At 40.2% G+C, this 17773-nt stretch overlaps 2 protein-coding genes across 2 annotated transcripts; one reads left to right on the top strand and one right to left on the bottom strand.

The window, feature by feature from the left end:
* Positions 1 to 375: 375 nt before the first annotated feature.
* LOC110095649 (putative disease resistance protein RGA4) lies at positions 376 to 3973 on the top strand. The gene has a single exon (XM_028691768.1). It carries the CDS (start codon positions 485 to 487, stop codon positions 3866 to 3868), a length of 3384 nt encoding a protein of 1127 aa, XP_028547601.1. The 5' UTR covers positions 376 to 484; the 3' UTR covers positions 3869 to 3973.
* Positions 3974 to 11461: 7488 nt separating this feature from the next.
* LOC110095646 (cytochrome P450 86A8) lies at positions 11462 to 13991 on the bottom strand. Its single transcript, XM_020821267.2, has one exon. The coding sequence runs from the start codon at positions 13431 to 13433 to the stop codon at positions 11859 to 11861; it is 1575 nt and encodes a 524-aa protein (XP_020676926.1). The 5' UTR covers positions 13434 to 13991; the 3' UTR covers positions 11462 to 11858.
* Positions 13992 to 17773: the final 3782 nt, after the last annotated feature.

Raw genomic sequence — 17773 nt, 5'->3', positions numbered from 1 at the left:
ATTCTTTCAGATCTTTTGTTGTAAAGTTGTCATATGTCCTAAAGACTCAGAATTAATTTGAAATTAATCAATGATAATTATAAATTAGTTTTTTAGTTTTTGATCATTTTTAAAATTTTAAATAATAAAAATTATAAAAATGATCATATTGTCGCTAATTTTTATTTTTAATTGTAGTAAGATTTAATTGGGGCTAATCAAGATTTATAATCATATATTAGCTTATAGAGTCTTCATCAGTGTCACTAAAGTAAAATGAATTGATACTTAAAAAAAATAATTAATTACAATGTGAAATGATTTAATTACAGTCCACAAGCATCATTAATTGTCATCAATCACAATGAAGCAAACTTGCAAAGCCACCTTCAATTAGTGCGAGGATATATTCTTGCTTTCTAGTTTCTCCCCATCTCCCTCAACTTTCTTCTTTTCTCTCTGCTCTCCCCTTGTTGAATTGTTCTGATCTTCCTTGTCCGGCGCCATGGCAGAATGGTTTGGTGCTCCAATCATAGAGAAGCTCATCAACACTGGCTTTCAGTACCTGGGAGATCAAGCCAGATGGCAGACAGGCATGAAGGAGGAGCTCGAAAGGCTGCGAGAGAGCCACCCCAAGATCCAAGCTGTGGTGGACTTTACTTCCAGCCAAGAGCAGATCAGAGACCGAAATCCGGCTCTCAACGAATGGCTATGGCAGCTACGAGATGCTATCGATGAGGCAGATGACGTGTTGGATGACCTCGAGTACATGAAGCTTGAAAAACAGCTGACCAAGAACAAAAAGCTGAGAAAGGTGCGTTCCATCATGAAATCCATTAATAAAAGACTTGTCAAATTTGCCAAACGTGCTCTCAAAATTGATCCCAACTTGAAGAAACTGAAGGCGGTTGTGCAGAAACTTAATAGAGTTTCTACTAATGTTGATACTTTCCTTTATCTTGTAAGAGACTTAAAGCAGGAGCATCAGGAGCAACAGCTTAAGCGTGAAACAGGATCCTTGCCTACAAATGATCTCATCGGGCGAGACGACCAGAAGGACTTTGTTATGCAGTGGTTGAGGAAGCCATCAAATGAGGAACATACAGCTCTTGTTAATGGAACTGATTTGTACAGAAACATTTCTCTTCTATCTATAGTGGGCCATGGTGGTATGGGAAAGACAACTCTTTTGCAACACGTCTATGAAGATGAAATGAGGAAGGAATTTTTTGATCTTAAAATGTGGGTTTGCGTTTCCAACAACTTTGATGTGAAAAAAGTCATTGCAGATATGTTATCAACTCTTAAGAAGAAGAGGCCTCGTTTAGACGAATCACTTGATGCACTTCAAAATAGTCTTAGGACTGAGACTATGTCCAAGAAGTTCTTACTTATTCTGGATGACATTTGGGAGGAGGAGGAGAACCAGGATATCAGCAAATGGGAGAAGGTGCTCGCCCCTCTGGCTTATGGGAAAATTGGTAGTGGGATTTTGGTAACAACTCGAATGGACTCAGTTGCAACTATGATTGCAAAGGTCATTAAAAAGGAGAAGGAAACGTTCAAATTACAGGGCTTGGAGGAAGATCAGTGCTTGCAGCTCCTCAACTCTCATGCATTTGCTGATGTGGAGAATCCTAATGATTATAAAAGATTAAGATTCATTGCTGGAGAGATAGTTAAAAAGCTTTCAGGATCTCCATTGGCTGCAAAGGTCATCGGTGGTGTTTTGAATTCTAGCTTGGATGAAAGACATTGGACAAAAGTTTTAAATAGTGATTTTGTAAGTCCAAAATTGGGTCAGGGTGATATCTTTCTCATTTTAAGATTGAGCTATATGTTCCTCCCTAAGCATCTACAAAATTGTTTCGCATTTTGTTCTATATTTCCACAAGATTATAGGTTTTATAAAGATGATTTAGTCAAAATGTGGATTGCATTGGGTTTCATTCAACAACCTCATGATCAAGAATGGACTATGGAGGATATTGGAGGAATGTATTTTGATATTTTAGTTAAAAAATCTTTCTTTGATAAGTTTGAAAATAGAGTTTTTGGAGGATACCACTACAAGATGCATGATTTAATACATGAATTGGCACAATCAGTTTCCATGCACGAATGTTTAAGAGTTGAGGATGGTACAAAATTGCCTTCTATAACTCTTCGACACTTGTCTGTTCGAACTACAAATCCAGACATCATAAAGAAGATGGGGCGGTTTAAATATTTGCATTCTCTTTTCTTGTTCTATGAAGCTTCTAATCAGGATCTTTGCAATGAACTTATTGAGATATTCCAAGCATCGAAAAGCCTACGCTTATTATACATATGGGCTCCAAAAGACTTGGAAGGAATACCTGAGGAGATTGGCAATTTGATACATCTTCGATACTTAAACATTGATTGTTATAATTTGACCATGCTGCCAAGATCTCTAAGCAATCTCTATCACTTGCAATACCTTAGGCTAGGATGGCTAAGGCAACCTAAAGTTGATGATTTTTTACCTAGTGACATTAATAACCTTACAAACTTGCGTTACATGAAATTGCGTTGGAATTATATTTCATCGATATGTGGGATTGGGAAGCTAATGTCTCTTCAAGAATTGAATATGTTTGATCTTAGAGATGTGAGTGGTTATAGAATTGGGGAGCTGGAGAATATGAATAGTCTTTGCAAATTAGGAATCAATTGCCTTGAAAATGTTAAGGATGCGGAGGAGGCTTGTAGTGCCAAATTATGTGCAAAGAGGAGGCTCACAGATTTAACCTTATGTTGGAGTAATACTGATTCGAGAAACATCAATTTAGATGAGAAAGTGCTCGACAACCTTCAGCCACCAAAATGTCTAAGGAATATGAGCATAAAGAGATACATGGGTGCAAGGTTTGCAATATGGATGAACAATGTCAATCCGATCTTCAATCTAGAGGAAATCGAATTGACAAATTGCTTGGAGTTGGAAACTCTTCCTCCTTTCGGGCAACTTCCCTTTCTCAAGTCACTGGAACTTAGGAACATGCCGAAAGTAAAATGGCTGGAAAGTAAATTTAATGGGAATGATACATACCGTGCCTTTCCATTGCTAGAGGTGTTACATATTGACAGATTAGAAGCATTAGAGCATTGGTTTGAGGCAGGAGTAGCTGCTGAAGATGGATGTTTGTTTCCTTGTTTAATTCAACTGAAGCTAGATGACTGCCCGAAGTTGAAAGAGTTGCCCTCTTTGCCTTCTAAGCTCAAGAGCTTTAAGATAACTGACAATATTGCGTGGACGACTTTGAAATTTTGTAGCAATTCAAATCCTATTCCCCTTGAAACATTAGAGGTCTTTCGTTGTCCAAACATTACATCTCTTCTTCTGGCTGATGAAATAGCAAGACTTGCAGCACTAAGATCCTTGACAATTACAAAGTGCCCCAATCTGATCTCTCTCGGAGAAATGCAAACCACTAATAATTGCCGTCTCATGCTCAGCGATCTTGAAATAAGTGATACATTGGTGTTGCTAATGGAGCCATTGAGAAGTATTGCCTCCTTAAAAAGGCTTACAATTATGGATAATGATGAGGTGGTTTCATTTCCAAATGAGACGGAGCAGTGGTTTCTGATTGTTAGGTCTTCTCTTTCGGAGCTGAACTTTAGATGGCTCAAATCCTTAGAGTCTCTCCCTTCCTCCTTGGAAAGCTTATCTTCACTTCAGAATCTACGTATTCAGGGCGTTCCAATGCTTCGGGAATTACCGAACCTTCCTACCTCTTTGAAATCTCTATCAGTTGGGGGATGTCATCCAGAGTTAGAAGAGCGCTATCGAGAGGATGGAGGCTCCGATCGGCACAAGATTGCTCACATTGCTCGTATCCGTATTCATCATACCTTATAATAGGTCCAACTACTTTAATGAAATTTTCAAAATAAAAAAGCAAACTTGTTTCTTCTTATCTTATTTGTTTGATATATATGTATATGAAGTGTGAAAAATGCAATGTCTGCATGAACCAGTTTGTTTCACTTGAATTATGTACTCAATGAGTAGATTTCCGATTTTGATCATGTAGAACTGAAATCTTAATATTTCTTTTTTTATTTCTTATTGATTTCTTGAAATGAAACAATTATTGAATTATTGTTTAGTTTTGATTTTATGTTTTTGAATTTGCAAAACAAATGAATTTTGAATGATCAGTCATCTTTAATCCATGAATTTCATTTCTTTTTAGAAATCTCTATTTATAATAAGCCACGAGACTGTCATTAAATTTTTTGCACATTCGTCAACTTTCACATTAATTTTCTTTATTGATTTATTTATTTTTCAGATAATACTATCTTGTTACTACATTTTAATGATGGTGTTGGGAGCTAAAAAGAACTTATATTTCATAAAGTTTTTAAATCTTATTCAAACTTGTTTATATATATAAGTTTTCTTTTTCAAGTTGATGTCAAAAGCGAGATTTAGATTTCGTTTGGGATGGCTTTCTTATTTCTTAAAGTAGTTTTTTAATATAAAATTTTTTATTTTTCTACAAAAAAACTATTTTAAAAAGCAAGTAGAAAGTCATCCCAAACGAAGGCTTAATAAAACTCAACTAATTATATATTTGTTTTTTGTTGCGTCCTAGAGTATTCACATTAGTAGAGAAATATAAAGTTTAGCATCTTAGCGTTGTACGAAGATCTAGCACACTAGCAGATAAGAAAGAGGATGTAACGTTCGTAAGAGACACTAGAGTTTTTACTTAGAAACCCTTGAGAACCTCAGACGTCTGCAAGGTGTGAAACTTCCCCACTTGCTGGCGTTAAAATGAGAATCAAAATAACTCGTTTGGCTTCTTCGATGCTTGCTTTTTCACCGGACCTTGAGAGCTCTCACACACAAAAACTTCATCCTCTTGTTTCAGAAACATCCTTCTTCCCTTCCCTGTTGCGACGCACACATGGCTGAAATCCCCAGGACCCCAACCTTACGACTGCAGCTTCTCTCCCTCTCCCGAACCAAATTTCCAACCAGAAACCTTACCCCTGTTCACACTCAAGCCTTTATTTCCTCTCTGCTTCGTTTCCCCTCAGGCCTCCTTCTGCTTCATATGAACGCCTTGCTTTTTCAAAATATGTTCGATTGGCCCTCATTTTCAACCGATTCCCTCTGCTTTGATAATATCCTGGCGGACTAGTTTATCTCCATGTGCTTTTGTAGTGTTAGTTAGAATTATATGCCACTACACATTTTGTTGCTTTATTTGCTCTCACAGCACATGATTACTTACTAATAGTGTTTAGCCATTTTAGTCCTTCCCTGTGGAAGGTTTATCTTGCCGAGCTCTGTAGAAGAGAGGTAGTTTTTTTATTACAGAAATATAGTTTTTCTATCACAGTAAACCTTGGGGTTACTGTTCCATTGATTTCTCACTGTTTGCTAAGCCTCTACTGCAGGATTCCTACATCAGTATTGGTATCAGAGCTAGATGGCGGAGAGCAACAGGCGGGTGGCTCCCGGGAACGACAACAGCCTTGAAAACCTCTGGGCGGAGCATCGGAGCTTGACGCAGCAGACGCAGGAGTTGGCGTCGGAGGTTCACCACTTCTACGATGAAGTGCGGCAGGAGTTGAAGGAGATTAACCATCGATTGGATCGATTACAGATGGCTCGGACTGGCGGCCCTGCAGCGTTACCGACCATGAGGCGGGGAGGCGAACTGGGTGGACAACGCCAAAGGAGTTCTCAGGTAACCGAAGTTTCTGATTCGGAGGAAGAATTGGATAGGTTCCGTCATTCAGAAGCCTCCGATTTGGAGGAAGACAGGACGATCCCACGGCGGAGGCGACCCAGGGACATAGAACAGACAAACAGCGGGTTCAGAGTTAAACTGGATATACCGTATTTTGACGGTAAATTGCACATTGAAGACTATTTAGATTGGGAAAGATCAGTTGAAACATTCTTTGAGTATATGGAAATTGAGCCCGAGAAACAGGTTAAGTATGTCGCTTGCAGACTTAAAGCAGGAGCAAGTGCTTGGTGGCAACAAGTCCTTCAAACTCGCCGTCAAGAAGGTCGCGGACCAGTACGTCATTGGAGGCGAATGAAACAATTGCTGCGAAGTCATTATTTGCCGACTGATTACGAGCAATTACTATATATGCAATACCAACATTGTACTCAAGGTCACCGATCCGTTAATGAATACACTGAGGAATTTTATCGCTTAAGCGCTCGCAACAACTTGAATGAATCCACCAATCAATTGGTTGCTCGGTATATCGGAGGCTTGAAAGAAGTGATACAGGACAAGCTTGAGTTAAATGCAGTTTGGTCTCTATCTCAAGCTGTCAATTATGCCTTGAAGGTGGAAATGCAATTGCTCCGACATAACCGCAGCCATTCGTATCGAAGGGCGGCAGAACCTACAGTTGAAAGCAACAAAGTCCCTTCTGTGTCCTCACCAGCCAACAAACCACAAAACATGGCTGCTGGATCAGCCAATCCCAATATTGGGGGATATAAAGCAACAGATGGCAAGGCGCCGCAAAGATTCCGAGCACCACCTAAAGAGAACCCATATGCTAAACCTTCAAATATTAAATGTTTTCGCTGTTTTCAGCAAGGTCATAAGTCCAATGAGTGCCCCTCGAGACCACAATTGCAGATGGCAGAAGCTGAGGATGGAGATGAATTAGTAGAATTTGAAGATGAACAAGAAGCTTCATTAGAAGATGTGTCTGGAGATGTGGGGGAACCGCTGATTTGCGTCATGGAGAAATTGCTGTTAGCGCCCAAACAACAGTGTATGTCGCAAAGGAATGCTTTATTCCGGACAAAATGTACTATTGGTGGCAAAATTTGTGACTTATTAGTAGACAGTGGGTGTACTGAAAATGTTGTATCACGAGCAATGGTGCAGGCTCTACAACTTAAAACGACAAAAAATCCAAACCCATATAAGATTAGTTGGGTCAAGAAGGGAGTGGATATGGCTGTGACAGAATTATGCAAGGTGGCTTTCTCTATAGGAAAGCATTATGCAAGTGAAGTTTTATGTGACGTGCTAGACATGGATGTTTGTCACATCATACTGGGAAGACCGTGGAAATACGATGTGGGAGCCATTTATGATTGTCGGGCTAATACTTATGCTTTTGACTGGAAGGGTCGTCGATTGCGGTTACTTCCTAGTAGCCATTGTTCGGAGCCAAGACAAAACAAAGAGAAATCGGCAATGTATGTTGTTTCTGCCTCAGCCTTGTTGAACGCCTGGAAGGAATCCAATGATATATTTACATTAATTGTGAAGGAATCAGCCTCTGTTCTTCCTAATTCAGTGGTACCCGTGGCTATACAACGGATGCTGGATCAATTTGAGGATGTGTGTGCTGTGAATCCTCCGAAAGAGCTGCCACCTATGAGGACTATTCAACACCAAATTGAGTTTTCACCAGGAGCCACATTGCCGAACCTACCGCACTATCGACTCAGTCCTAATGAGAATAAAATACTGCAGCAAATTGTGGATGAGTGGTTAGACAAGCAGCTTATACAACCGAGTTTGAGTCCTTGTACTGTGCCTGCATTATTGGTGCCTAAGAAAGATGGAAGCTGGAGAATGTGTATCGACAGCAGGGCAATTAATTAGATCACAGTTAAATTCAGATTTCCGATGCCTCGAATGGAAGATATGATTGAAAGATTGTCCGGCTCAACAGTATTTTCCAAGTTAGATCTTCGCAGTGGATATCACCAAATTCGAATCAGACCCGGAGATGAATGGAAGACAGCTTTCAAAACAAGGGAAGGTCTTTATGAATGGAAGGTAATGCCATTTGGTTTGTGCAATGCTCCCTCTACTTTTATGAGATTGATGAACGAAGTTTTGAAGCCATTTCTGAATCGATGTTGTGTAGCTTATTTTGATGATATACTAGTTTATAGCACCAACCTTAATGATCATGTACAACACTTGAAAAACATTTTGGAAGCTTTGAGAAAAAACAAACTGTACTTGAATCTTAGTAAATATGAGTTTGCCAGCCAAAGTGTGTTATTTCTGGGCTTTAAAATTTCTGCTGAAGGAGTCTGCACTGATCCGTCCAAGGTGATCGCAATCAAGGAATGGCCAATTCCACAGTCGATTACAGATATTCGAAGCTTTCATGGTTTAGCCAATTTTTACAGACGATTTATAAGAGGGTTTAGCACGATCATGGCGCCAATAACAGATGGGTTAAAATAAAAAACGTTCTCTTGGAATGCGGAACAACAGAGGAGTTTTGATAATATAAAAGCTGCTCTCACCTCAGCACCGGTATTAGCTTTGCCCAACTTTGATAAGCCATTTTTGGTAGAAACTGATGCGTCAACAGTTGGCATTGGCGCCGTGTTAGCGCAAGACAATCGGCCTATTGAATTTTTTAGTGAAAAATTATCTGCTACAAGGCAACGGTGGTCGGTTTATGAACAGGAGCTTTATGCTGTGGTTCGAGCACTGAAACAATGGGAGCACTATTTACTTCAGCAAGATTTCATTCTTTGTAGTGACCACAAAGCCCTACAATACATTAATACACAGAAAAATGTTAATCGGATGCATGCTAGATGGATTATGTTTCTCCAAAAATTTACATTTGTGCTTAAGCACAAAAGCGGGGCTCAAAACAGAGTGGAGGATGCGTTAAGTCGACGAGCAGCTCTAATCACACAACTACAAACTGAATTTGTTGGGCTGGAATGTTTGCAAGACCTTTATCCAGAAGATGCCGACTTCCAAATTATGTGGCATAAGTGTATCAACAGAGAGGCTGCTGAAGATTATTCCATTAGGCATGGATTTCTCTTCAAAGGGAATCTGTTATGCATTCCAAAATCATCGTGGCGACAACAACTTATTAAAGAGGTTCATAGTGGTGGACTGTCAGCTCATGCGGGCCGGGATAACACTCTTGCACAACTACAGATGAGATTTTTTTGGCCTCATATGAGGAGGGATGTGGTCCGATTCGTTGAAATATGTTCTGTTTGTCAACATTATAAAGGCGGCGGGCAAACTACTGGCTTATACATGCCATTACCGGTGCCGGAGTCCATATGGGAAGATCTTAGCCTTGATTTTGTATTGGGTCTACCACGCACTCGCCGCGGGAACGATTCTATTATGGTGGTGGTGGACCGGTTTTCCAAAATGGCGCACTTCGTGGCTTGTAAGAAAACTTTCGACGCATTGAATATTGCTAAATTATTTTTTCGTGAAATTGTCAGATTACATGGCATTCCACGATCACTGATGTCGAACCGTGATGTTAAGTTCATAAGCCACTTCTGGCGGGAATTATGGAAACGCATGAACACTCAACTCCAGCTCAGCTCTTCTTACCACCCGCAGACAGACGGCCAGACAGAAGTAGTGAACCGGACGTTGGGAAATTTACTCCGCTGTTTGGTGCAGGAAAATTCCAAAGCTTGGGATGAAGTGCTCGGGCAAGCAGAATTCCCATTCAATTCTATCCCAAATCGATCAACCGGTAGGTGCCCGTTTAGCATTGTTTACACTAAACTACCAAATACCGTTGTTGATGTTGCAGTTATACCACAATGCACCAACAAGGCAGCTGCTACGTTAGCTGAGCAATTCTCGGAAATGCTAGCTAAGGTCCGCTTGAAATTGTTAGACTCCAATCAAGTATACAAACAGCAAGCCGATCTTCATCGCAGGGAACGAGTTTTCAACCCAGGCAATTTGGTTTTAATCAGGCTGAGGAAAGAACGTTGGCCACAGGGAGAGTATTCCAAACTCAACAAACGCAAGTTTGGGCCATTTAAAGTTGTGCAACGAATCAATAACAACGTCTATGTTATTGATTTACCTGCTGAGTTCCATACTTCACACACTTTCAATATTGCAGACATATATCCTTACTTCCCACCGGAGGACAACAATGCTAATGTTGTTTCAGGAGAAAGCAACTTTCTTGTGGAAGGAGCGAATGATGCGGAGCACAGTAACTCTAATATCCTGGCGGAGTAGTTTATCTCCATGTGCTTTTGTAGTGTTAGTTAGAATTATATGCCACTACACATTTTGTTGCTTTATTTGCTCTCACAGCACATGATTACTTACTAATAGTGTTTAGCCGTTTTAGTCCTTCCCTGTGGAAGGTTTATCTTGCCGAGCTCTGTAGAAGAGAGGTAGTTTTTTTATTACAGAAATATAGTTTTTCTATCACAGTAAAACTTGGGGTTACTGTTCCATTGATTTCTCACTGTTTGCTAAGCCTCTACTGCAGGATTCCTACATCAGTTTCCTTATCACATAAGAGCCTCAACACTTTCCATATGCCTAGAACACCATCCTGGTAACTCACTCTCTCCCTGAGCGATCATTCCATTAAAGCTCTCTTTGCTCAACTAGAGAAAAGTGCATATTCATGAGACTGTCAGCTCATCTTGCAATGATCATTCCACCTTATGCCTCTTCCTTCCTCAGAACATCTCACTTGGTCACACTCTTTTATGCAATCCAAGATCTCTTATATAAATCACCAACAATGTTAGCCAACCTATTGGTTGTAAGTCCTCCATCCTAGCACATGTCCATAGATTCGTCATAGTCTCCTAGACAATTCAACACTATGAAGCTCACCTAGAGACTACTCACTGAAGTCCGTCAAATCTCGCCCTATTTAATTAAATTAGAGGATAATATTTGTTTATGATAGTCTCTATAATGTTGTATCCGTCAAAACCCTATAAAAATGGGTATTGTGGAGCGATTTTGATCTTCTAGACTGATTCTGATGAAATTTATGCTAGTTTGAGATTTATAGCTTTCTTGAGTTTTATATATATTTTCTCTAGCTCTCTACTTCCTTCTCATCTTCTCTCCATTCTCTCATAGATTCCTCAATCATCTACTCATAAAATGAGTCTGCTAATAAAATCAAGTGTCACCGACAGATAAAATTTGATCAAATACTAATAGTCATGGCAAGTAAATAAAATATTTGGCCGCAAATTTACAATTTAAATTATTGTTGCAAAATAGTTACAATTTCTTAAGACTACATTCAGATAAATATGGCCTCACAAAATTGACACGTCTACCCTCCTATGACTTAAATTTCCTAAGAAATATGACAATTTTCAGAAAATCTTGTGACAACTTATTTAATCATGGCAATATAGCAATATAAATTTGCGAACAAATTTTTTTTAATGGACAATTCGTGACGCATAATTCATAAAAACTTCCAAGAAAATTGCTGATACTCACTCATCAATCAAAGAGCTCAAAAAGACGTTCAATCAAGCTTTTCTATGTAAATTATAGCAATTCTTTTATCACTAATAAATTTGTATGCAACAGAAAAATAAATTAACGTTAGTAGTGTATAAAAATAATCATTACTAAGAATTATAAGAATTTCGACAAAATATTACAAAATAACGTTTTTTCATTCAAAAAATAAAAATCCTTCAAAAACATAGCATCAGTTCGCATATCCTTTATTAAAATCCAGCAAATATAATCTATAATAGCATGATGAACAGGGTGAATTACTGAAAGGATTTAGTCCTAAATCTCCCAGTAAGTCACCGTAATTCATCTAATAGAAATAATAATCATAGTAGAAAACACTTCAGGCTTTAGTACATAGTGACTACACGACAAGTGTTATGAATTGCAACAAATGAATGAGCTCCGGCGATCTCACCAACCAATTCCTTTAAACTATAGGTGTGGGCGCCCAGTCTTTAAAACTTGTAATTTTTACTTGCGTGATTTTCCATATCTTCCAATACTGACTCCGTATTCAATGTAGTAATTGCTGTCTATCTACAATCACGCGGAAAGCCACCGACTTGCGCCTTAGCCAACGTTTCATGCACCAGAAGCGACTGCGACGACGCCAACCGCCGGCCGGAATGCGGAGAAGTCATCGCGGCGGCGGACGTTGACATGGAGACCGTACTTCATGAACAAGGTGAGCGACATCTTCTGCTCGACGCGGTGGCCTGGGACTAGTGCAATACGGTAGCGAAGGAGTACGCCTGCAGCGATGGATTTCATCTGAAGGTAGGCGAGGTCTTTGCCTAGGCAGACGCGGGGACCGGCGTTGAAAGCGACGAACTTGAAGAAATCAGCTGGCGGTTCGAACCGGCTGCCGTCGTTGGAAAGCCAGCGTTCCGGGCGGAATTCCAGGCAGTCATCGCCCCATATCGACTTCAGCCGTCCGGTAGAGTAGATGGAGTAGGTGATGGCGGAGCCCGCTGGAACGAATGTGTTGTCAGGGAGCACGTCGTCGGCGATGACGTGCTTCGAGTCCTCTGGAACGGAAGGGTACAGTCTCAGTGTCTCGGAAAGTGCAGCCTTGAGGTACACAAGGCGCTCAAGCTCCTCGAAAGCAAGCGGGGAGTCGATCCAGGCTTTGTAATCGTTAGAGCCGCGGGTGTCGGAGAGGACAGAGTAGAGCTCGGAGATTATCGCCTGCTCGGCAGCAGGGTGGGTAGAGACGAGCCAGAAGAACCATGAAAGCGCGACGGAGGAAGTATCGCGGCCTGCGAGGATGAAGTTTAGGGCGACGTGCTGGAGAAAGTCGTCTGTGTAAGACCCCTTGCGCATGAAGCGGGAGAGAAGATCGTCGTGGCCGGAGTTCAGCTCGAGCTTTCGGGCTTTAATGACGGAGGAAAGGTAGCGGTCAACGTGGGCTACAGATTGGGACAGAGTTCCCTCCATGCCAAGGCGCAGCCATTTCTTGAACCGCCACAGCACTTCCGGAAAAATGAAACGCTGCAGACTAGCCTCCGTGGCGCGGTCGAAGGCCGTGGCGAAATCGTTCAGCGGTAGCCCGGGGGCTAAAGTCTCCGGGTCGCGGCCGAATGCAAGGCCACAGATGTTGTCGAAGGTGAGGCGGAGGAGGAGGTCCTGCAGGTCGACGGCGGAAGCTTCGGCTACAGCAGTGTCGAGTATAGGAAGCAGCCTCTGTTGGATGGAGCGGGAGACCCACCGTGACATGGCCGTCCGAAGCGTGCGGGTGGTGAACTCGAGAGCGGCGGTCTTACGCTGGAGGAGCCAGGTGTCGCCGTCGGTGTTGAATATTCCATCTCCGAGCAGGTCATGGAAGACAGCGTGCCATGTGGGGCCTTTGGGGTAGTTGTCAAAGCGGGTCTTCAGGATATGTTCAAGGTTTCGTGGGTCGCATGTAACGGTGACGAGACCCTGCCGCCGGGCGAGGAGCGGCACGGCGCAGATGCAAGTCTGGTACGTCCCTCCAGTTCGTCGGAGGTTGTCGGCGATCCACTCGTGCATGCGCTCGGCGTTGCGGACGAGGCCGGGCAGGCTCCCAACAAGTGGCCAAACGCGCGGCCCTCGCATCCCGGCCGCCATGCGCAAGAACCAGATCATGTACGCGGCCGCACACGCCGCCGCGGCAGCCAACCACATTGCCGCCTCCATTCCAACCTAGTCTCCCACCCCTGCACGCCGGGATCGATCTCTCTTCCCCCAACTAACAATAGCTCAAGAGCGGGATAGAATAATGTGGTGGTGAGCTATAGATATCTATGCTAATACGTTTATAAAGAGGGCGCGCGGTGGTGGTGGAGGGCAGGGGAATTTAATGCGCCAGACTGGTATCTTTCTCCTCACCAGCTACCAGCACTCACTCCTCTCTCTCTCTCTCCTCAGTTTATTTTCTTCTCCTCAAAAATGCGAACTTCACGCCACTCCTTTCCTCTAATGTCTACGCCTCTCATAACTCGCTCTTTAAATGCCGTCAGGAGTCGTTGGGATCAAAGTTAACACCATGGGGAAAAGCTATTAATGTGCTGACGCCACGTCGGAGCTATAAGCTTCAGCTGCGCTGTTTCTCCAAGCTCGAACCTGGTTCAGATATAAACGCTCCAAATCAAATAGAGAGATGTTATAGACTCTAGAGATAGAAAGAGAAAATGAGACTAGAGATAGAAAGGGAAAATGAGGAGAGATAAGCAGTTATATACAATTAGCTCCATGTTCAACGGAGAGAAATCAATACTGATATAGATGGAAGGAAGGATCGGATGGTTATCGCCAACAGATTTCCTTATGTTAGATATCCAACCATAATATTTTTATAATTTTTATGGTAAATTTGATTAGAAAAAAAATATATATTTTACTCTTTGGATTGGGAAGAGTGAGAGCAGCAAGGATGTTTCGGCTTTGGTCGTTTGGTGTTGGGTGACCGACCCCACCGGCGAGATTGGGAAAGCCCCGAACGCTAATAAACGGGTAGTTCATGGTACGATCCTTCAGGGATGGTTGGGGAACGCGTGTCACTGTAAAATGTTTAACGGCCACTACGGGTTCTATATCATTGAAAAGTGTGTAGAGCCTTGTACGGGATCCGGTTCATAGTTTCCTTAATCTTTTTTATTCAATTAACGCAATGGTTATGTTATTGGTGGATTATGTTGTGAGAATTAGCCATAGCGGTCTTAACTACCAACGAAAAAAGTTGATATTTAGAGATGGCCTAACGACGCCAACTCTTTGCCCGCCGTGTTCTTTGACGATTTCTCGTCTACTTAATAGTTTCAAGGATTTAGTATAATGGAACTCTGATTATTATTCAAATTTATTGTATAATATTTTTTAATGAAAAATTTTAATTAGTCAGCTGCTTTATTATGTAAGACATGACAAAAATTTATATAAATAAAATATGATGTAAGCGACAGTATAATTTTTAGTAAAAATCCAAAAAAGGACATGTCATAGAACTTGACATAATTGAAATTAAATCTCTACTGTTTGTACGTTGATTATAAACGATGTTCTTCGTCATAATTTAAGCATAGACAAAAACATCCTAGTGGACAAAAATATATTCCTTGGTAAAAGTTTGAAGAGCATTAAGGTATTGGACATATCTTCAAGAGGTCATTTGTAGTGCTAGGGTAAACTAGAAACTATGAAGCCTAGTATACAACTTGCTATTGACAGCATACGTTAAAATAAGTATCAATGATGTGCATCATTACAGGAAAAACATCATTTTCCGGCTGCCATTTCCGTCGGAAAAATGGTCAAAATTCGTAGCATTTCCGGCGGAAATGTTGTCGCCGGAAAAACGCGAGTCGCAAAACGCCTTCCGACGCAAAATAATGCGCCGGAAACATTTCCGACGTATTTCAGGCTAATTTTCCTCTGGAAAAATATTTCAGACGGATTTTTTTTTTTTTTTTTTTTTTGCGCCGGAAGCTTAAGGAAAATTTAAAATTTTTTGAAAAAAACAAATACAACTTAATTCTACTTGACGCTGGTCCGCACCTCTCATTCCCGCTCCACCCCCAGTCCAGTAGCCCGCATAGAGCCTCAGCCTGCACGGATTTCTTGACCAGCCCGAGCCCGCATAGCCCTCGCGGACAGCCCGCACTAATATGGCTTCGGCGGGGTTCAAACCCCACCTCTCTGTGAAAAAATTGGAGGATCATGGTCAAACAATGGTGATAGAAAATCTTAATCGGGCAAAAAAGATCAGCGGATCCTAGTTGAGTGATTGTAGTCGAAGATTAGTGGTCATGAGATGGTGGTCGCAAGATCAAAGTTGGGTTATGGGGCTCAAAGGATTGTAAATAGATAGTAATGATCAAAAGATTATAGTTGGAAACACTGACTGTAGGGTCATAGAAGAGTAATCTTGGTCATAGGATTATAGTCAATAGAAAGTCATTGGAGAGTCATCGTTTAGTGACAATGATCAAAGAATTATATTTTAGCCATGTTGGTTAAAGAACGATAATCAGTTTATGATGGTTAGAAGACCACAGTTGGACAACAGTATTCAGTGGACCTAATCGAACGACGTTGGTTAGAGAACCATCGCCAGGTGATGTTGGGTAGAGGACTATAGTCGAGCAACCATAAAGGGGTTTGAAGGGTCTTATTTCAGCAATAATGGTGAGAGCATCATGGTTAATAATTGTATTTGGGCGACTATATATAGTGAAGTGATGGTCTACGGATTATAGTCGACTGACAATGGTTAAGAGGGTAGTAGTTGAATGATTGTAAGGATTGTGGTCACATAGATGGTTGGAGGATATTGTATTTTGAGAGTTATAATGAAGTGAAGATGGCTTTAAAATCATATTTGGGTGACAATATTTGTAGGATCATAGTTGGGCAATAATGGCCATATAACAAAGGCATGATGATAGTATCTCAAGGGCTATATTCATGTGACAATGGTTATAAGAACATAACAAGATAACAATGGTTAGAAGATCATAATCAATTTATATTGGTTAAATGATTATAGTCGGGCGATAGTGGTTAGAGTATCACATTTTGGTGAAGATGGTTGTAAGATATTTGTCAAGAAATGATGGGTGGAGGATTGTAGTAAAGAGATAGTGATTAGAAGAGTATGGTTAGGAAATGGTGGTTTGAAGATTGAAGCAAAGATATTGAAAAGACTTAGATTAAAATTTTTTAAAATTGCTTGAAATTTGGTATGGAAGCTTGAGTAGGATATAAATTTTGAAAATTGAGTTCAAAATATTAATAATATTCTCAAGAACACTAAAAATGTTAGAATTGGATATTCTAGGCCATAAAAAAAGGGCCTTGACGTGCAGCTATCCAAAATGTATACCTACAAATAATCATTTCCCTTAATGGCCCACACCCAAAAAAAAAAAAAAAACCACATGCAGTCATGTTTAGCTTCACGATATTTTGCGAGTTCTAGGAGTAAACGTACAAAGCCATCTTAAGCACTATTTTTTTGTTATTCATGTGTATGCACTATATGCTCTTTGCATGATTTTTTTAAATTTTGATTGTTTACTTGCATTAGCTATTAAAATAAGGAAAAAAATGATTCTTAGATCTAAGAGATGGAGATATTTAATAAATTTTATATTTTTTCTAATTTTTTTTATCTTCTGAAACTATGAATGCCCGCTTAGGACTAAGAGAAAGGCATGATTGTTTTACGCCGGCTCTATTTTTTTTCATAAATGGTACTAATATTATTCAGAAGGATATTAAAGGTCATCAAAGGAAAATAAAGCTCATAACTTGTTTGGAATGGTTCTAATCTTATTTAAAAGAAAAATGTCTTAAATATCCTTGTTAGATTGATCATTCTTGGAGGGTGTCAAGGCTCTAGTTCCTATGGTGAGGCTCTAATCTTTGATTAAAAAAGGTCTCAATTTACCTCATCAAATAGGTTAAGTTTTGAGGGGTGAAGGCCACAATCTCTAAGGAAAGGCTTTGATCTAGGGGCAAAACAAGCCTTATATTTGAAAAGAATAAAATTAGGACATAATTCGAAACAAAATCTTCGATTTCATCATGATAGAAGATTTGAAAATTATTATAAGCTTATTAATCTATTTTATATTTGTTGATAATGTTGAATTATAACTTTATTGGAAATCAAATCAAACATATATTTTTCAATATGAGGCACCAAACAGTCATTGAGCTAATCATCATCCATCCTACTATGCAATCGATGTTTGAATTTTCATTGTAGAGAATACTCTCTTCACCATATCAATAGTTTTTGGTAAAGTAAATTCTAAAGTAATAAATCTATAAACCAGATGATACACACCATCTTTCTTAACTTTAATATTTTGCTTTACAATATCATGAATACTGCTTAGAGAGAAGAACTCAACACTAGTATGCATATCATTGATATAAGTTGATAATAAACTTTTAAGAGCCACAAGTTCAATTGTAGAAAAATCACTTAGATATAACTCTGCTAGACGTATCAACTTCTTCGCATCACAAGA

Source organism: Dendrobium catenatum, unplaced genomic scaffold (assembly GCF_001605985.2).
Source record: "Dendrobium catenatum unplaced genomic scaffold, ASM160598v2 original_scaffold_66676, whole genome shotgun sequence".
NCBI lineage: Eukaryota > Viridiplantae > Streptophyta > Magnoliopsida > Asparagales > Orchidaceae > Dendrobium > Dendrobium catenatum.
This window is presented reverse-complemented; position numbering and strand designations above follow the sequence as displayed.